This window comes from Passer domesticus, chromosome 5, assembly GCF_036417665.1.
Source record: "Passer domesticus isolate bPasDom1 chromosome 5, bPasDom1.hap1, whole genome shotgun sequence".
Classification (NCBI taxonomy): Eukaryota; Metazoa; Chordata; class Aves; order Passeriformes; family Passeridae; genus Passer; species Passer domesticus.
Window position 1 is genome coordinate 25,018,238 of NC_087478.1, and position 21,679 is coordinate 25,039,916.

General features: G+C 39.8%; 1 protein-coding gene across 2 annotated transcripts; it reads left to right on the plus strand.

Annotated features, from left to right (window-relative positions):
* The first annotated feature begins 11,384 nt into the window (after positions 1-11,384).
* GPR85 (G protein-coupled receptor 85) lies at positions 11,385-16,858 on the plus strand. 2 transcript variants are annotated; one of them, XM_064422368.1, is made up of 2 exons: positions 11,385-12,513; positions 14,167-16,858. In XM_064422368.1, exon 2 carries the CDS (start codon positions 14,342-14,344, stop codon positions 15,452-15,454), a length of 1,113 nt encoding a protein of 370 aa, XP_064278438.1. In that variant the 5' UTR covers positions 11,385-12,513; positions 14,167-14,341; the 3' UTR covers positions 15,455-16,858. The 2 variants fall into 2 exon arrangements, with proteins under 2 accessions (XP_064278438.1, XP_064278439.1); XM_064422369.1 differs by lacking the exon at positions 11,385-12,513 and adding an exon at positions 12,917-13,023.
* Positions 16,859-21,679: the final 4,821 nt, after the last annotated feature.

Consider the following 21,679-nt stretch of genomic DNA (forward strand, 5'->3'; position numbering starts at 1 on the left):
GGAAAATCCATAAGTCAACCCGTGCTCAGGGACACCATACTAATATAAAGTGCTTCTTTGCAGACTTTTAATGTATGTGTGCTATACATGTCTGATGTACATCTGCTTACCTTGCTGCCTTGTTGTTCTCACTATTTCAGTAATAAAAGCAATGTGTGTTTGTGGCAAACTGTTCCTTAGGAGCTCCTTTACCTAGTCTACATGAGGTTCTATGTATTAAATAAGAACTTCATAGATTTTCTTTTCCTGTCCGAAAGTAACACTGAAATCCCAGTAAAAAGGATTACATGCTCTCAATTTCAGAAGGGCCAGCAAGGAAATTATTATAGCTATAGATAGAAATGTAAAGGACTAGAAATCTGAAATTTCATGAGTTTTGCCAGAGGTTTCTCTGCTTAACTCCCAATAGATTTAATGGTATTAAGAATTAAAATCTCTTCTACTTTCAAAGGGACACTGACCTTCCAGTAGTGAATGTAAAGCATGTGATCACTTTATGTACTACCAAAATAATCTGAAATTGACTGTACATAATAATTGCCAGTCTGCTGTGTTAATATATCATAATGTCAACTGTTGTAACTCAGGACAATGAAAGTTGCCCAATTAAGTGTAAAATACAGGCTTTGGGAAATAAATGTCCTAAAAACAGGGCAGAGCCACAGACAGACATACCTTAGATGTACTCTTTCAGGCAGTAGTAGCTGAGCAATTTGGTCAGTAAGAATTCTATGTCCTCTTAAAGCACCGGGTTTTGGTTTTTCATTATCTGGTGTTGCATCCCCACTTTCCTTTTGTCCTGGACTTCAAAAGCTACAACCTGGTCTCACAAGAAATACATTCTTAGTAAATAAACCTTATGAGTGAAAAAATGTGGTTTTCATTTTTTAAACAGTTAATCCCTGCCACCTGCTTACAGGAACTATTTCTGGTCTTATTTCAAAGGCAGAGAAAGATGTGACTTTTATGAAACTGGGACATTTGTAAAGAGTATTATAAGTATATATGTTTCTTTAAACTTACTACCAAAGTAATAGAAACCCATAAACTACACTGGTTCCAAAAGTTCCTTCTAGGATGCTAACACAGAACAGACCAGAACAAATCTCTCACCATCCCTTGGTAGAGAGGCTTAAGAAATCCTTTTTCAAAACTGCTATATAATGCACTTTTTTTCACATCACAGCATACCTAAGCCTTAAACCATAATGCCAAAGCCTACTAGACTTGAATCTCATCCTTCATTTTTAGCACTTGGAAGTTCAATGTTAAAGTCTCAACTTATTCTTACTACAAGTAATTATTCATCCTCTTACTTTTCTTGTATTTTTCAATTTCAGAAGCCCTCAGGCATGAATTAACATGTAGGATTTTTACATTAAAGAAAATAATTTTGCTTTCTGTTTGAAAGTGTATCTGTTTATTAAGAACTATACTTAAATAGCCATACCCCAAATTTACAGACTTTTAAGTAAAGGTTAAAGAGTTTAAGGGTGGAAAACCTACCTCACCTTAAAATAGTTTTGGTTTAAGTCTGTTCATAATTGTATTTCAAGAATGCCAAATATACCAGAACTCTGGAAGTTTCACAATTAAGGCTTTTACTTTCGTTCTCTCCAACTTCTCACTGTATCCACCAAAGGTTATCCTATCTCCATTTATTGTCTAACTAGGTTTGCCTAAATTGGCCAAAAATTAATTTGAATGTAGCCTTGTTATTCCACTAATTTTATGTTTTCAACTGTCTCTGTCTGGCTGTGACAGCAGAAAATAACTTCTTACATTCCTGCTACAAGTTTTTCTTCTGATTTCTTATGTCTTACTCCAGAATGGCCATTAAGTTACTTTCCCTTTTTTAACTTTTGCTTCTCTTCCCAAGATGTGATCCATGTTTTGGTAACTAACCTATATGGGAATATAAATCATTCAGACATAAAGAGCAATTGTCAGATCTTTAAGTCTGAAGGTCTTCCATCTGATTTCAGCTTGCCAGCATTTCATTATGTTCCATGGTTGGCCTTGTGGCAGTGTCCTTTGAAAATTCAGTGCACTAAAAAGGCTAGGAAAAAAGAAAGAATATTCTTTTTATCAATACAGAGCATGCATGTTGAAACAGGTACATCTTGAGGACCCGTAAATTCAAAGAGAATTCATAAGTTTTACATAAACTCTTGAAATTGCCATAGCTTTGTTATGCATGCATACCTATGAAGAGATATTTTATATATATTTAATATATATATTATAATAGAGAGATACAGTATATCAACTAAATGTTCTGTTAGCTTTTGAAGCATTGCATTAATACCAAATTTAAAATGCAGCACAGAATTACGCAACAGATGTGATTTACTTGGTTACTGCTGGTACTGTACTGAGAGGAACTGGTGTGTTGACTCATTAAAAGAGCACTTTTTTGTCTACATACATATCTCAGATTAGGAAAAACAGATTAATATTATTTGGATCTCTTATTTCCATATTTTGTTTTAATAATGGAGAACAAATAAGTACAGGGAGACTTAATAAAATTATGCAGTCAGGAATTGTAAGAGCTTAAGAGGTAGTTTAATTATCTAAAATATGACTTCAGCAGAATCCTTCAAAAAAGGACAAAGAAATCCTTCACTACAGCAACAGAAATACTTTTCAGTGCTAACTTTTCAATTGACATTTGATATTTGCCCTTTAGACTTTAGGATGAAAACTTTCCTTACACATACAGAACTGACTAGAGCGTGCAGTGCAGAATCCCAGTGGTCCAGATGTGACACAGAGCATAACCTAGATGTCTTGCTCCCAGCAATGTCCCTACCAGAGTCTGACCTGAGTGCTGTGTTCAGGTAAGGTACAGCAGCAGTAGTGAATGCCCCAATGCTGCAGGAAATCCAGCTTTTTTTACACCTAGTACTTAATGACATTGCACAAAACAGAAGAGCTGGAATTCAAGCCCAGTCTCCCAGCTTCAAAAAAAGTTCTCTGAAGTACTAGACAGTAGAGTCCTGGAAAGCATGGTCTCCTGTTTATCCTGGATTCTCCAGCTATTAAAATGCAACAGCAATGAGAGAGGGAGAGTGGGATGTGGGCAAAAAAAGACTGACTTCCTTGTTTGCTGCTTAGGATACTTGCCCCTTACGGCAAGATTTAGGTCCTGGTCTCAGCTCCATAGCCTGATATTATGTAATAATGAGAAAACAAAGAAAAACCAGCACTAAACCCTCTGTGTAGCTGGGACCAGATCCCATGCATTTCTCCTGCCAGCAGACTGTCTTGTGTAGTACAGGGCAACATCCTGATTCTGCTCAATGTCTCACTCTTTTCTTTAAATATCACACTCAAATACTGCCTGACCACATGCAAATACTAGTCCAATTTAGCAAAAGATACTGCCATTTGCTACAGTTAAGCTTGATTAGTTTTGCAGGTGGCATTTTAAAGAAAACACTCCTTCTTTCATACCTCCATGAAACAGGCAATGCAGTAGGAAATGAATATTTACAGTTTTAGAGTTACGACCAAGATGCATTCATGCAGTTCCTCCTACCATGCCTTCACAGTGCTGTTCTGATAGTATCTGCAGAATTCAAACTGTTGTGTTTCTTAAAAAGATCACCTACCTTTACTGAGAGGCTGTTCCTTGCATCCTCACAAGTGTAAAAACTTAAAATTATTTCTCCTTATTCTACATATAAATGGGAATATTTCGTGCTTAATATCCAACAAACTGACAAAATGGGACCATGGTTCTAGACATCAAATTATTTGCAGTGAACAGTTAACAGGTGATCTGACAAGAATATCCAAAACTATTTTCACTTTCTACATCATAAGACCTAAAGCTTGGTAGTACAATATATATTCATGGTAACTGCTTGCAAAATCAATATTCACCCTCCAACTCAGACCTTACAGATTTGACTCTCCATTGTCTCAATCTTGTGCATTATACCCTTTAAAACAATTTATATTTTATTTACAGAGCTTTACAGCAATCCAGAGTCATTACACAATACTATATAATACACACATATATACATATACATCATATCTATACTTAAATATATAAAATGTGTACACTGTATGTGTTATCTTAAAACTTGAACAACTGATTTTTAGGAAGGCTATGCCTAGATGTGAACTGGTCATATCAGCAAAAAATAAATATTACTTGCCTTGACACTGTTAATTTTTGTTCCTAAGCACAGCCTAAAAGACAGCTTTGAAAGATGTCAGTGACAGTTATCCTATTTTATCCTATTATTTTTAAATCCCCCCTCAGTATATTGCTAGAAATAGAAAATTCTATTGTCAAATAGTCTCTCTAATCCTACAACATACTGTCCATGGTTCACCTCTAACCTACCTTAAAGATAGTAGAAAATGGAAGTATTTGTGTATCTCAGCTCTACAAAAATGATTGATTTGACATATATCCCTATGCACTGATAATAGTCATGCAAATAATTCCATGAGCACAGGAAGAAATGGTGCAGTAAGTGCAGCAGAGGCACGAGGAGCTCAGCAGTGTGGCTGTGGATCGGTTTGGTACTGCACTGCTCAATGGGATGTGCAGCCTGTCACAAAACCAGCATGGCCTTTGCTACCTGCCATTCTGCCCCAGACACAGAAACCACAGTGACATATCCAGGGTCCTGTTCAGCTGCACAGCTGAGCATAGCCAAGCCTGGTCACCATGACACCAAACAGGAAAGGGACTAGAATTCCAAGCCACGGCCAGTTTTGACTAGCAGATGAATCACTGTATACTGAAGCCTCAGTTACAGACCAGGATCCCTAGGGAGGTGTGGCCAGTCTGAAACTGGAGGCCAGCCAAGGGAAAAAGGTAAACTCTAGGACAAGCAGCCAACACCTACATTCACAAAATTTATAGGAACCTCACCTGCTTCTGAGACCTCTCTGCTCATGATTCACTAGAATCAGCCTTCAGGTTTAAAAGAGAAGGAAGGAAAGAAATATGTGTAAATTCACTTAGCCATTATATAGCTTTATGACAGAAGGTATATGAAAAATAATGAACCATAATCACTCCTTTCATTAGGCCCCAACTACATGCTAATAATCTCTAGTGAACCAACAGCACTAAAAGGGATGGGAGAAAAACCTGCTAACCCAGCAGTCCCCCCAGCCAAAGAATATTCAGCACATATCCATATATGCTGGAAAACTATGACAGAGCTTGGGATAGACTAGGTTTACATAACAGGCAAAGTTATGTGCATCTCACATGAGTCTCTCTGTGCTTGATATTGGATGCACAAATATGGACACAGCTCAGCTGGAAGAAGGCATCTTTCCCCTGTCTCTCAAGCATTTTCAAGTTTGTCTCTCAAGGCAAGCATTCTGCTCTGTAATGTCACTAACCCCATTCATTTTGCTCCACAGTGTTCCACTGGTGCCTATAATGGTGATAGGAAAAATGTGTTCCTGAATGCTGTGATTGGCACTGTTAATGACCATGACACTGCAGAGCTGCTCTGTGCTTCAGCAGGGTTAGCTGATTTCAAGACCTGAATTTCCATTTAGCAAGGTAAACCAGAAGTATTGTATAGCTGTGGGAAAGCATTTTACTGAAAATCAAATGTTAAAATTGCATAGACAAAAGGACTATAAAACATAATACCTGAGAAGGGGTGAGGTGCACAAAAAACACAAACCAAACACTTTGTTTAAAAAACAAAATCTACAAGCTTTCTAGAGCTAACAGACAACATTTCTAAAATCACTGTAACACTGTAGTAAATTAACAAAGCTTGCCATGTTAGTGGTCCTGAGCTGCTGGCTTGCATTGACAGGAAACCTTTTCTTGTATGGCATGCTCCCCTTCTACCCAAAAGTCATTGATACAGTGCCATAAGGTAAGACAGGGGAACAGTCACTGAAGAGGCCAAGGTTGCTTAGCCCTGCATCAGAAACAAAACATCATTAGCGTGGCCCTGGGTCAGTGCTCCCAATTCAACTTCTAAATTCGGGAATGCTTTCTACCTGTTTTTTACCAGATTGTTTTCATATCATTTGTTAGATAAGCCTCATGCAAAAATTATGTTTTTCACCCATGGTGATTTAGTAATGAATTCCTAATGTGTTCAGCTGCTTTCAAATATTTTGGTTGTTGAATTTTACCACTGTGATGTATTCGCATTACCGTATGTCATGCAGAGAAAAACAAATAGTGAATGGAATGTATTTACAGTGGTTGAAAGACATATTTTATTGTAGATAATACTCAAAGATCTACAATTAATTGGATTAATTAAACAGCAGATGAAAATACATTAAATAAATGAATCACTATTTCTGTAAGACCATTCCGTGTGTCTGTGCATATGCTTCAACAAATCCCATCTACAAGATTTTTAAGGAATAGTATTTTATTTTTTGTATAGAGAAAGAAGAAAGTATTCTCCCTCTTGTTCCACATTCATTTACCAAAACACCAACAGGTTTTGTGGCATAGAAAGAGAGTGGAGAGACTGGATTTAGCAGGAACTTTACTAAGTTTGGTTCACATTCTCTTGATGTTCTGGCAAGAGGTTCTTTCCCCTACCTAGGTGTGCAGGTAAAAATAGTCTTCCTGAGGTCTGCAGCTGAGAGTCCTGCTGTAGGCACAGCTCCTGAGGCATCTTTACAGTGCTGCCCATATTAATTAAAAACTGTTGATGGAATAAGAATTTCAATGCTTCCCACTAACAAAACTGCAAGTTCAGAATAATTCACATTAAAAGACTTGTTATACAGACACATAAGACAGTGCCTACCCTCCACTATGAAAAAAATCTAACCAAACAACCTAAAACTTGAACTAAGCAAATTGCATAAAGATTACATTTTGAATATTACATTATTTATATATTTGCATGGAGAGATCCAAAATGAAAGTATTAGAAAAATACTCTCGAGTATTCTTAACAGTTCAAAAATACTATTGCAACAAATGTATCATCTTGAAACTACTTTAGATACTGTGAAATTCCTTTTTTTCCCCTTCTATGGAGCTTCATCATCGATCTGCATCACTGTGGATGTGACTGGCTTTATCTTTTTTAAGTCACTTGTTACCACTCATCCTTGGCCATGAAAACAAGCACAGTAATTCTTCAGTAATTCAGTAATTCTTCAGCAATTCAGTAATTCTTCAGCACAGTACAATACATATATGGTGCACAAACAACAGAAATAACATATGAACCTTCCTTTGACTCACTAACACTCTCTTTTCTCTTTTTCCCTCTAATCATAGATGTAAAACCACCATTTCTGAAGTCCAGCATCTTAAAAATGTACCTTATCTTTTTGCAGGCACGAGTGCAATTTAACATTGCTAATTACCCACAGCCACTGTTAATTTACATTTTTAACTACCTGATGTGCAAGTCAAGTAATTCCATGTCCACACTACCTAAATTGCACAATAACTGAACTTAACATTGCTACACTGATGTAGCAGTTTATCTACAAAACCTAAATGCAGAAGATGTGTCCAGTCTTTCAAATTCAGTCCTAGTGAACAAACTGGCAAAAGGTATTCAGAAGTCTAAGGATACAGGTAAGTATCTAAAGGGATTTTTAGAAGCATATAGGTTTTTCTTTGCAGGACAAAGCATTTTCCAGATGTTTGGCAGATACGTTTTTTTGTATTTAAACCTTCATTTATTCCTGTGTAAAAGTGCAGCATAGATCTACTTTTAAGAATGAAAATTAATTTTCAAAGCCAACTATGAAATATTTTTTTAAAATACTGAATTAAAAGTTTTTGAGAAATATCTATAAAACATCAGAGGGTCTGGCTAAATGATAACATTAAAAATATATTTATTATCCATAAGAATTGTTATAGTCACATGAATGCAATTGTGTTGTAGGCAAAAACATGCATCACTGAGGCAGAGACCACTGAAGAGATTTTCAGTGTGGGGTGAAATTTATGTTTGTGTTGAGAGCCAACCCAGGAACCAGACACTGCCAACAAATGTCTTTACTCTGAAAACACTTTACTAAGGATAAGAACCAAATATATTGCAGGTGACATTCTCTATTGTGCAGGGGTCCTACACAGGTCTCTGTATTATACAAGTCCTACTTAAATACTGTTCCAAACTTGCACAAATCTACTGCACGGGCAAGAAAGTTCCCTTGAAAAAATTCCTTGAGCCCTTTGAAAAGGATGCACTTTAGTAGCATCTATCACAGTTTCTCAAGCAATACATAAATCTTGTGCTGGCCTCTGCACAGGGGTAGGCACACCTTGTAGATTATTTCTCCTGTGTTGTAGAAATATTGGAAAATCCTACAGAGCTTAAATTCACATTATGCAGGATGGGTTGAAATTGCGTATATATAAATTTCAAGACAGTCTGTAAACACATTAATTACTGAAAGGTTTTAACTATTGACAGCTTCTGGCCCCATGCTGAAATCCTCATTCCACTGAAATAATTGAGAGACATTACTGACCTTAGTGAGGACAATATGTCAACCCATCTTTTCAACTGTAATCATTAGCCTTTCTTCTAACCCAATCTCTACCTCAGACTCCATTAGTGAGATTTCTCAGTGTCAGACTTCTTAAAACCCTCTCCCATTTAGAGGAAAAGGTTCAAAACCATGGGAATTACCCAGCATCCTCACCTGGTTCACAACTGGGAATTTCAAGGCACATATCCTCAAAAGAAATGGATGGCAGCTACCCCAAATGCTGCTTACATACCAACAAATTCCTCTGCAATAGTATTTAACTGTGCCCCATGTCTGCACTCAAGTTCCTGGCTCCTTGGCCACGTGCACCCAAGCATCACCTCATGGGAAAGAGCTGCCCAGACCTGCAGATGATATCAAAGACTGAGAATATCAAAGTAGGATTCTCCAAAAAGATGATCTTGATCTGGGAATGGACTTAGTGGATCCAATTCACTAAACAGTGTTCCTTGGTCATTCTTGAAGAGTACCTAATTTGGAGAAAAACCTAAAGACTTGGAATTCAGAATCCTCAGTCACCACCAACAAAGCTGAGTATTTCACCAGTTATTTTCATGGCCATGATACTTAAATAACTCAAACAGGAGAAAATGAAAGAGCTCTGTGCCATAACTCTCAAGAACTTTAGAGCAGAGTTGTCCAAAACTGAAGATGGTTCTCATCTTTGATCTAAATCAGAAAATCAGTGAAATCATCTCGCCTCTCTCTTTTTCTAGTGAAAGTTCTAGTCAGTCTGCTGCTAACTCTAACAAGGTACATGAACCTTCTTTTGATTGTGCTTGTACTTCACTTACACTCTCTTCTTTCTACCCTTCCTTCATGGAGCACAGCAGTATATAATTATGAAAAGAAAAAAAGTCAAGGAAAGATATTTATTTCCCTAAGAGTAATCACTTCTTCTGGAATGCTTGTTTGGGACCATGGGTGCCTGTGTTTTGAAGCTTCCTTTTTGTTGCCCTTAGTGTTACCCCCACCTCCCCCACCCCCTTATACTGTGTGGTGGACAATTTATTCAAGATTCAGGGTCCTTCCTTGTGCCAAAACCCCAAGAAATTCTTCTTGGCTACCCCCAATCCACTCACTATGCAACTTGGGCTGCCTCACACTTTTTTTTTCTGAACCTTTCATATCTCTAGTCCAGCTGTTTTGAAGAACTAGTTGGCACAGACCTCATCATCTGTCCTTTCATATCTCTTCTCCCTGCCTTCCAACTGTTCTTGCTTTCTGGAGCCATCTTTTTCTGACATCTGCCTTCAACTTCCAGATTTTCAGCCCCGTGACTCTTGGATATTTTTCCCCCTACGTGGAGGACATGACCTGCTTCCTATGCAACAGTTTAACAGCAACATGCAACAGCACCGTGTCACTCCACTCTTCTCACTTTGCAGCAAAGGTTTCTCTTGACTGACTCTACAACAAACAGAATGGAGTTCAAGCCATATGATGGACTTTAGATTTGTGACTCAAAATGAGACAATCTGCTCCCTAATGCATATCTTTCTCAGTGATTTCTGTGATAGGAAACTAGCTTTGTTATGTGGCGCTTCAACCTAGATGTCTACATTTTTCTGAACAAAATTAGAACGCTTGTTCTCAGGTTACGCCTGTGACGACAAATTGATTTGCTGAACTGGTGGTTGAACACTGAATGAATTCTGAAGTTCACAGGTTACTTCTAAGCAGTTTTTTGCAGGTCTAAAAGGAGAGCAAGTTTTAAAATGTTACATAGCAATATAATTTCGTAACAGCTCTAAAAGAAAGCCCAGACAGAAAAAAAAGTTAAAACCTGTGGGACTGGAACTATTTTATGACAATGATGATTGTGTTGCATTACTCCTAACAAAAAAATCATCATTCTTACACATACCAGAGTGTAAAAATAGGCCCTGACCATAACCATACTACAGTCATTCAGTACCACATATTATAAATCTTGCTAATCCTGTATTGCAAATGTTTCATTTCCATGCATGGCATTTGGAGAACTCTGTATTAGAGAGACCATTAAAGCTATTTCCTTGCCCTTCACATTTTAAGAATGACTTCAAAGGTCATTGTTCATGTCACTGCGGGTACATGTATTTAACAACAAAGAAATGAAGAGGGTCTGCACAGCTTAGGTGATTGCAACATGAGAGGTGCAACTTGAAGTAGTAACTTTAACAACCACTCAATTTTTAAAAGTGAAGCTAACCCCTGCCACGCCGCCCCAAAGATGAGCACCACCATGTCCTAATAATTATGTTTGCAGAAAAAAATTAAAAATTGTGTGGCACCTGAGTTTGTGTTAGTTTTCTGCCTAAGAATAAATTTTATCTGAAGCAAATCACATGGCTGAAGTAGTGTGATGTTGGTTTTAAATACGTGTCTTTTCCAGCGGCTGCAGACCTCTAGGCTTGGTCAGGCTGCTACTGAAGCTAATTTTGTGGTTTGGCAACCAATTCCAATGCCTTTTAGTGAGTGTCAAAAAAAGAACCCAAACCTGACAACAGCCTTAAAAAATGCCTGTAGTCTACTAACGGTCTCACGGATGTGACACACATTATGAATCAACCCTATAAATCTGTCCCACAGAAGGATTTATTCTGGCTTGAACGGGAGCTCCAAGCGAAGAAGTTCCTCAGGATCCAAATCTCTCGACCCAAAAGAGGCTGTTCCTCAACTGCCTTGCAGCCAAAGCGAATTACACTTGGGGCACGGCCTTCATGTTCCCACTTCTCCCGGATAAACTTCCACGCAAACCGAAGAGGCGGGAGGGCGGAGGGATCCCAGTCCTCCCCGCTTCCCCCTGGTTTTGCGGCGGTGGCACCAGCGCGGGTCAGTGCCGGCGGGTGCGGGGGCCGGCGGGAGGCCCCTGCGGCGGCCCCGGCCACAGCCCGCCGCCTCCCGGCGCCGCCGCCCCGGCCCACCGGCCCGCATGACATCATCGGGACGGCTCGGGATCGATCCCCGCCGGCCGCCGGCTCGGGCGGCGCTCCTCCGCGGCGGCCGCCGCTGCCGCCCTGCGCGCCCAGGGGGAACGCGGGCCCCGCCGCGCTCGGAGCAGGCTGACACCCGGTTCATCGCCGCCGCCATGCAGCGAGCGCGCTGACAGCTCTGCGCCGGCTTCGGGCTGCGCGTCGGGAAGCTGCTCCACGGGCTGCCGGGGGAAAGGTGCGCTGTCCTCACGGCCCCGCGGCGAATGCGCCCTCCGCGAACAACGGCACTTGTTAAGGAGCCCTCCCTGGCTCGGGGGTCAGGAAGAAGGAATTCACCGGGTGGGAATCGGGAGGAAGGAAAACGAGCCACGAGCGGTAGGACCGAGCAGCGGCAGCTGAAGAAACCGCCCGGTGCCTCTCCTGACAGGCTGCGACGCGCAGCGCGGCGGGCGCTTCCAGACCCCCGTCGTAAGCGAATGGGGCGGGAGGGGGAGCCCAGAGGCATAAACAAGGAGCGCAGGACCTAATTCCTTCCCCTCCCTTTCCTCACTGGCTTGCCCAGGCTCGCCAATAAATCCAGCTCGGCTATACATCGCGATGGGAACGAGCTGCCAAGGAGGCTGCCTTCCCGTCGCTGAGGACGCTGCCTTCCCCTCACTGAGGAGGCTGCTGCCGCCGGGGCTGCCTGCGCACCACTGAGGACGCTGCTGCTGCCGCCGAGGTTGCCGTGCCCTCTCTGAGACAGCAGCAGCTGCTGCCGCCGAGCCTGCCGTGCCCTCATTGAGGCGGCCGAGCCGCTGCGTTACAGGGAGAGATTGTGGCGCTGCGACAGGGGAGGACGGGGCTCGGCGCGCAGGGGGGAGGCGCGGCGAGCATGCGCCGCCCGAGCCGCTGACTGGATCCTCAGCCAAGGCACCGAGGCAAAAAAAAAAAAAAAAAAAAAAAAAAAGGGAAATTAAAAAAAAAAAGGAGAAAGGAAAAGGATTGAGAGAAAGAAGAATGAATGACGGTAGAGGAGAATAGAAAAGACCGCCAGGGTAAAGCAGCCCCCGGTCGGCGGGAAGGAGCAGCTCTGGCATGTGGGGATCTCCGGCACCAACAGGTAGGAGGAGAGGGGCTGGGGGCGCCGAGGGCTGCCGCGGCTGCAGGTGCGTGCCGAGAGGGCTCTCCCGCTCGGGGCTGCGGGGCTCATTTCCAAAGAAGGGGCATGATGGAAGCCCTCAGAGACAATGCCTCTTCCGCTCTGCCCAGCTCCCCGCCGCGGGGGGCTCTCGCACGGCTCCGGCAGATGCGGCTGATGGCAGGCAGCGCAGCCGGGCTGCCTCCAGCGCGGCGCAGTCCAGCCCTGCATGGCCGGGCGTGGGGGAGCGGCTGTGGCCGTGGGTGCGTGTGTCAGCGGCGCCGTGAGTGTGCCAGCGGTGGCGGTGCGTGGAGCGTGCGGGCTGTGTGTGCGGAGGCAGGGCCGGCCGCCGCGGGGACAGCTCCACGGAGGAGGGGGAGCGGCGGGGCTGGCGGCAGGGGGGAGGGGGAGCCTGATTTCATGGTTTTAAAACGATGCCATGATCTGATCAGCCTCTGTTTACACAGCAGCAATCAGGCTCTTTTGTGGACGGTAAGAATGGAAGGATTTTGCTGGGATTCAGTGGGAATATCCTTTGTACACCCGAGGTGGCATAGGAAACACTTCGTGTGAATAACGAAGGAGCCTTGACATGCCTGCTGTGGCTCCTGTCCCTGGCTCTGGAGGGAGAAAAAAGAAAAACAAAACAAAACCAAAAAAAAATAAAAGCAGCAAGACAGCTCTTTATTTTATTTTATTGCATGAAATCCGGTACGATTCACTGGGAGGATTAACGGGAATCACGGAGCCCTAATTAGCCAAAAAAAAAAAAAAAAAGAAAAACAGCCACCAATTAAAAAAAAAAAAACAACAAACCAACAATTTATATGTTTATTTAAGCATAACCAAAACTAGCTCTCCCGAAAGGGTGGGCATTATATCTCGGCTGTGCTGCCTATTTTTGCTCAGTATTTACAGTGACCGTTGCTTATTATGAATTATGTCGGGGCTTTAACGATTTGCATTAAAGCACGGGGGAAGGGGGGGAGGCCGGGGGGGACGACACCCTAAAGCATACTGCTATCGACTGTCTAGATACCTGTTTATCTAAAAGGCTAAATGATAAAATTATTGTTTATAGCAGGAAGGAGGGGGATAGTGAATACTGTTTCTGTTACAAAATGCATAAACTAACACTGTGTGATTAATGTGCTTTGGTGACTTGGGTTAAAAAACATAAATTCTGCAGGGTTTCTTTGGGTGTGATCCATATCAACACAGCAGTTGCCTCTTAAAACATTGACAAATACTGTAGCCATAAAATAAATGTAGGTAATGTCAAAATATCAGCAGTCTTTGGGGATTCTTTAAAAAATATGTCAGTGATTAACTCTTGGGCTTGCAAACTGGGAATCTTTTGATTCATAAAATCTCTTAGGCTTTAACTGTGAAATTATATGTGCTACCAAATATAAGGGGCACTGGTCAGTCATGAAACTGTAACAAGCCAAATCTGCCAATAGTCAATTATGCTAAATAGTCAGTACAAAAAAAAAAGCCTCATGTTTTTTAAAAACAAACAATAGTACTCAAATTTACAACTTCATTTGGTTCTCCATAAATTAACATCTTTGCTAGCACTTTCTGATATCATTTTGTGTTAACTTAAGAACTGATAGCTCGATTTTTTTTCAGATATTTTGATGGCATGACAAATCAGAAAGAAGAGGATGTACTGTATGACTAGACACAAGATCAGTTCTGTTTGTGGATTACATTTTCAGTAAGATGTATGGATCTATTTTTTCCTTGTTCTTAAATATAGATCATGAGACTTGACTGAGGCAATATACATATCATCCATCCATCTATGGCGAACTACAGCCATGCAGCTGACAACATTTTGCAAAATCTCTCTCCTTTAACAGCTTTTCTGAAACTGACTTCACTGGGTTTCATAATAGGAGTCAGTGTGGTGGGTAACCTTCTGATCTCCATTTTGCTAGTCAAAGATAAGACCTTGCATAGAGCTCCTTACTACTTCCTGTTGGATCTTTGCTGCTCAGATATCCTCAGATCTGCAATTTGTTTCCCTTTTGTTTTCACCTCGGTAAAAAATGGCTCTACGTGGACGTATGGGACTCTTACTTGCAAAGTGATTGCCTTTTTGGGGGTTTTGTCCTGCTTTCACACTGCTTTCATGTTATTCTGCATAAGCGTCACGAGATACTTAGCTATTGCCCACCACCGTTTTTATACAAAAAGACTGACCTTCTGGACTTGCTTGGCTGTTATCTGTATGGTGTGGACTCTCTCTGTAGCCATGGCTTTCCCCCCAGTTTTAGATGTGGGCACCTACTCATTCATTAGGGAGGAAGACCAATGCACTTTCCAGCATCGTTCCTTCAGGGCTAATGATTCATTGGGATTTATGCTTCTTCTTGCCCTTATCCTCCTAGCCACACAGCTTGTCTACCTCAAGCTGATATTTTTTGTTCACGATCGCAGGAAAATGAAGCCAGTCCAGTTTGTTGCAGCAGTGAGCCAGAACTGGACTTTTCATGGTCCTGGAGCGAGTGGTCAAGCAGCTGCTAATTGGCTGGCTGGATTCGGAAGGGGTCCCACACCTCCAACCTTGCTGGGAATCAGGCAAAACGCCAACACCACAGGCAGGAGGAGGCTACTGGTTTTAGATGAATTCAAAATGGAGAAGAGAATCAGCAGAATGTTCTACATCATGACATTCCTCTTTCTGACCTTGTGGGGTCCCTATTTGGTAGCCTGCTACTGGAGAGTTTTTGCGAGAGGGCCTGTAGTACCTGGGGGATTTCTAACGGCCGCTGTCTGGATGAGTTTTGCCCAAGCTGGAATCAATCCTTTTGTCTGCATTTTCTCCAACAGGGAGCTGAGGCGCTGTTTCAGCACAACCCTTCTTTACTGCAGAAAATCCAGGTTACCAAGGGAACCTTACTGTGTTATATGAGGGAGCATCTGTAAATCTTTAGCCTTGTGAAACACTACCATTCTCTGCTAAGCAATTGTGGCCTGTAGCCATGTCTTGAGGAGAAAATCAAGAATGGGACGTCAGCAGCTGTAAGGATTTGGGCAACATTCTGCAGTCTCTGCAATAGCTCACCTCTAATCCTGTTTTAAACCTAAACATGTTCCTGCTGACCACTGCTGAAGGTTTGTAATTAAGAACAAAGGACTGAACTACTGCCCTGAATTCCTTTATGTGGTTGAAATCTAGATTATGAAAGTAGCAGGTGCTAAGTATCAGTGCTAAATGCTGTGTATATCACTACGTAAAATAAGAACATCAAAAAGATTAGCATTGGACATCTTAATAAATTAAGTTGATATGAGGTTAATGTGTTGATAAAACTAATTTTAGACATCTGAAGACCTTTAAAACATTTCATACAATTATTATTTTGCAAAGACTGAAAACTGGGGACTCAAGTACTGTAACTGATTAAAGATGTGCCATGCATTATTGGATTATCACACTTACAAATCTGTTTGCCTTGTGAGTAAGTTTTGGGGAGCATTCCAAAGCGGTATTTTTTTGTTCAGATTTTGACTTTAATTTTTTTTTCTCCAAATATATTACTCTTTCTAATTACCATTTTCCTTAACAGTGAAATTACTAACATTTAACTGTATTCTGTGTTTTTTGCTGATTTGGTATAAAGTTTAATAGACTCTTATTTATATTTTTTAAAAAGCTAGATATCAGTCTGTTAGGCAACGTTAATGATAATATCCAGTCATAATTGAACAGTTATAATTATACAGAATAAACACATGTTGCCTTAAAGGGTTATCTAGTATCTTCCATTTTGTTTAGCATTGAAGCAAATAAGCAAGGAAAATTAAATCAATAACTCTGGTCAGTCATTTGGGAGTGCATGAAAGATCACTTAGTCCTCTTTTTTCCTTTTTACTCCAATGGTTCCCAAAATCAATATGCACATCACTGGGATTATATGATTTTTTTCTAGGTGTGCCGCCCTTTCTAGTTTGTTCTGAGAAACACAGGCAGTTGATGTATGTTTATATTTTAAGACAGCTGTCATGGGGAGACCGCAGCCTTAGTATGATATCTTGCACAATTTGTGAAGCATTTATTCTACTGAAGGCACAGTCTTGTTTATATTTTCTGCACATTTTGGTGTATTGGTTGTTTTAAATTATTTCAGTTTTAACTTGTGAAAGCATATAATATGATTTCTTAGTATTTTAGAAATACATTAGAGTCTGTGAGTCTTTCCTTCTTTAAGATACAGATGTGTGGATTTCAATATAAAGTTGCATTTGCCAAAATTTACCTGTGTAGCTTGTTAATTTTCTTGGAATAAAATTTTACATTTTTCCAGTTATACAATTAACCTTTTTTATTTTGTCTAGTGAGCTAGCATGAAGTACTGAGAATGTAGCCATTATGAATTATTATCCTTTGCAGTCACTGTATTCCCAAACTGTAAATGCATGAATGATGGGGACCACAGGATTGATAAATGATATTATCTGCAGTAGCACTATTGTGTAGTTTATCATAATTACCCATCTATCTGTTCTAATATGTCAGTTATATTTAAAGTTACAACACAGTATTTGACATTAACTTCACAGTTTAATTTTGGAAAATGTGAATAACTGAAGCACAAAATCATGAGTTGATCAGTCATAAAGAACACAGATTTTTCTTAATTTTGGGAGAGACAAGACTAGAGGTCTGAATTCAGTACTGGTATATCTTGTCCTTTGTTGTAGTTTTATGACCAGCAAGTTAATGTATGCATACACAAGTAGCAGTCAATAATGGAAATGTTTAAATTTGTGTGATAACATTATATAACATATGCAACAATTCAGACAGTTGTGTCTATATGTGATCAGACAACTTGATCAAAGATTTGGTGAGCAATCTGTTTGACCTCACTTACACTTTTATACTGAGGTTGATTGGTGAGAGGCATGGCTTTATATACTGTGTTGAAACAGAAAAATTGCTGAAATAATGAGTCCTCATCAGTATAGGAATGTTTCAGAACGATTTTGAAATGGGACCAATAAACTTCTACCAAAAGGACGTTTTTATTACACTGAAAAAGGCTTTGAAATTAAGGTAGTTAAGCAATTGTCAAAGATAGTGAACAAAAACTGAATCATATGTTGAGAAAAATTCTGAAAGTCATCCCACTTAAGTTTATTAAAAGGTTGATTGGCAATAACTTCAGTCTAATTTCTTTAAAATAGTAACCTTTACAAGGAACATTGATATTACATATTGTAATAAAGAAGTACATATAAATAAAGTTGTAAATAGTATATAGCTGTAGTAGTCAGTTCTGAGGATTAGCCAGAAAATTTTCAACTATGAAATTTCAAAAGCTGCAAATCTGGGGCCTGACCTAACTCCTAATAAAGTCAGTTGGTGTTTTCCCATTAACTTCATTTGGAGCAGAAGCAGGCCCTAGCATTTCTATAGTGCTATACTTCTGAAATACTAAGAAGGCTGTGTTTACTATGCAGTGGGGAAGAAAAAAAAAATTAAATTATTTCCCTGGAAGTTTTGCAAGGAGCAACTGATGTAAATAAAATAATAAACAGTAAACAAATCTGAAAGCAAATATTTTGATAAATGTTTTTCTTTTGATATGAATATAATTCCTTTGGCTATATGACTATACTGTATTGCTACCTAAGAAAGGGCAGGTAGTTTTTATTAAGTGGATTTTTAGGAATATTGCCAGTAAGAAATCTTGTGACAGAAGTATTTAGTTTAATTTTTCTCCAGTGTTAAAAGGACAAGGGGATGTTCAGTGAAATTAAAAGCCAACATATAAAGTAGTATTTTATGCAGTGTTATTACTCAGTGGAACACACTGATACAGGATGTCAAGTAGTTTAGAGAGATTCCTAAAGAACTGAATGCATACATGAATTAAAGCAGTGCTTGCACTTTTTGCCATCAGTGTCATTTTGATCCTAGTCAGCATATCAAAACTATGTATTAAGGTATAAATTCAAAGGAGCAAGAAGGTTCATTCCAATTCAGTTCACTGTTGTGTCACAGTATGAAGAGCCTTTTGCTTTCATTTCAGTACAGGAGTTAAGCTATTGCCAAAGCTAGAATACAGGGCTGGTAGATTAGTTCTTTCTTTTCAGAATAGCAAGGAATATCATAGTATTTTATGTCTGCATTGATCTTTAATGTTCACGGGTAATGTTAATAGTTTTAATTTTCTGGTGAGAGAGGGAAAAGAAAAAGATTCCCTGAAAAAAGGCTTTCTACCCCTGTTCCTTTCCTGCCCTCTGTTGCCTCATGGCCCTTCAGCAGCCTCTTCCTGAATCCTTCTACAAGAGCAAATGTTTCATAACTGAGTATTGTATTTCTCCTGCTCCTTGAGAAGTGTCTCAGCCATTTCTCCTCCCCAGCAGATAAGATCCTGCAGCAGCTTTCCAGGGTTTGTCAGTGTCTGGGTTCCCTCCCTGAGGATGGAGAGGCGCTGCCAGTTCCTTCCAGCTGCCTTTGTAGTTCATGGATCTCAGGGCACTTGGCTAGCACACTGGGCATCTCTGCCTTCTGCCTTTGCTCGTCAAGTAGGTGCTGTTTGTATCATGCAAAGAAAAATGAGAATGGGGAGGGGGCAGCAGGAAACAACTTTCTCTCTCACAAATTTTTCACAAGGAAACCGCTGTTTTTGTTGCGTTGCCCAAGAGCGCATTGTATTTTAAAAGCATAATCGGTGTTAATTATCCTCTAAATGAATAAAATATACAGTTAGCCAATTAAATTAAGGTTTTTGGTACAACTAAAAAGTCTTATTAGGAAATGGCTTTTTGTCAGTCTGTAAGCCTTCGGGGGCAGGGCAGTCCACTCTGTCTGTCTGCTTTTAAGTGCATTGTGTTTGTTCACCTGTTTTGCTTTGACTTTCAATCTCAACATTTTATTTCATATTAATAGGAATCCAGTAATGCAGCAGGTTTTTATCACTCATGGGTTTAAAGAAATAATATTAAAGCAAACTCTGATGATTTTTGTGGTGAGTTAGGGAGGTATTTTGGCAAGTAATTGGTTTTTAGCAAATGTTAAATAAACCTGCAGGCTGCTGGGCTCTTCCATAGTTGCACAGTTGCACAGTCAGTTCTTAATTATTGAAACTGGCAATGGAATAGACTAACCCACATAAAGCTAACACACAGATAATACAAAGCATGTCCACATTAGATAAGAACTTCCTATGTGTATTACATTTATCAAGGAATGGAGTTAAACTCAAGCAAAAGTGAGATCAGAAATCTGAAGAAGAATGGTGGGTGTTTTTCCTTTTTTTTCTGCTTTGTTTTAGCATAGCACTGCTAATCTGCAACCTGGGTTACACACCCACATACAACTGAGAGTTGCCTGTACAATTCTGCATAGCACATAGGCAACTTCCTCCTAGTTTATATTCATTGAGAGCTCTATGAGTGCACACTACTAATCTGATTGACTTTTCAGAGAAAAGAGAAGGCTCAGTCTGAGATACTGCTCTTCAAAATTAAAATTCAATAGAACTTCTCTGCTTTTGTATACTTCAGTGATTTTGAGTGTGAAGAAATCAGTGACTTAAATCAGCCATGATCATAAATGTACTCTGGCCATGGCCATTAAAAACAAGACAAGATGACATTTTGCAATGCATATGCAACAAATCAGAGTTTGATATTATACACCGAGAATTTCTGTGAGTGGGCTGAAAATAGTTCATATTCTTCTTTTAGAAAAAAAGTATGATGAAGCTATTTGTTGAAATGGATAAAGCCTTTAACTATCCAGTGTGGAAAAAGAAGAGGAACTTTAAAAATTGCTCATTATAAATAGTAAACAGTTTCGGTGGTGTTTTTGTTCAGCTGAACTGTGTAATTATATAACTCTATGATGATCAAAGAAGTGTCATAGTAAATAAGTTAGATTTTTTAGTAGTCTAGAAAGGAAATAAGTAACAACAATCTTCAGACATTTGAAATTAAGTAATTACAGTAATCTACATGTTTTATAAAATTTAGGTAACAAAATAATTATTTACATTTTCTATACTTACTGATTCATGTACTTAAAGAATAATGTCTTTAGATAGTGAGTTGGCTTTTGCAGCCCAATGAGAGACTTCTTTGTATCACAGGTTTTGTACTATGCTTTGTCTGTAATAAGCACAAGAGATATAAAACCAGAATTTATCTGATATCAACTTCAAACTCTGCATTAGGTACAGAACTTCTCCAAATGGTCAGCATATTACTGTCTCCAGAGATTATTCAAAACTGTTCTGTGCTACTTCACAAGAATTCTACTTCGCCTTTGTTAAAGAGCAGTCTGGTTAAACGTGTATTTATTTTTATTCTATAACCCTCAAGTTCAGGCATGCTCACATCCTTATGCAAATTGAAGAAATTTCTAGAAATAGGAAGTTTTGCCCTATAATAATCTTGATGAGTCAGATTCTTGAGATAGTGTAAAAGGGTGGCACAGATATTCAATGACTTTAGGCAGAAGGTGGAAGAATGCAAAATGTATTCATCCCTGTTTAGGAGCCGTTTAAAATCCTGCTGTTTGTGTCCTGTAGTGAGACCATCTTCTGTGGAACTGGCCCACCACAGGCCTGCAACCTGCCCATGTTGAGTTTAAGCTGGACTTTGGTTGCACATACTCTGAGTACTGATGGGAGAAATTCAGCATTAGCAGATGTCAGAAATTCCTAGACAATGTTTATAGGCTACAGAAAAATGATAGTTGCTTGTCTCCTCAAAACAGAAGTCACAGAATAAACAGAGGCCAAGAAAGAAATGCTTATTATAAGCTGCTTGGGATTTCATGCTCTCTTGGCCCCCTCAGAGGTCACTGAGAAGACCTGTTTCGTTCTTGCCTTTGTTTTTGTTTTGTTTGTTTGTTTTGAAAATGCGTGTTATCTCACTTGCTCTGTTCCATCCCACCCACTGCCTTTTTGAGCTGAACTTTTGATGTCATGCTTAATCAAGTCTGTATATTCTTTAAAATACAAATCAAATAGTACAATGTATTTGTAGCTTTGCACTGATTATGCTGATATGTATCACTGTTTGTTCTCGCTCATTTCCATAAGCATTTCCTGTGTTTCAAACACCCAAATCCTAATTTTAAATTGAGGCATTCTACAATTGTGTTTCCTGATTTTTCTGT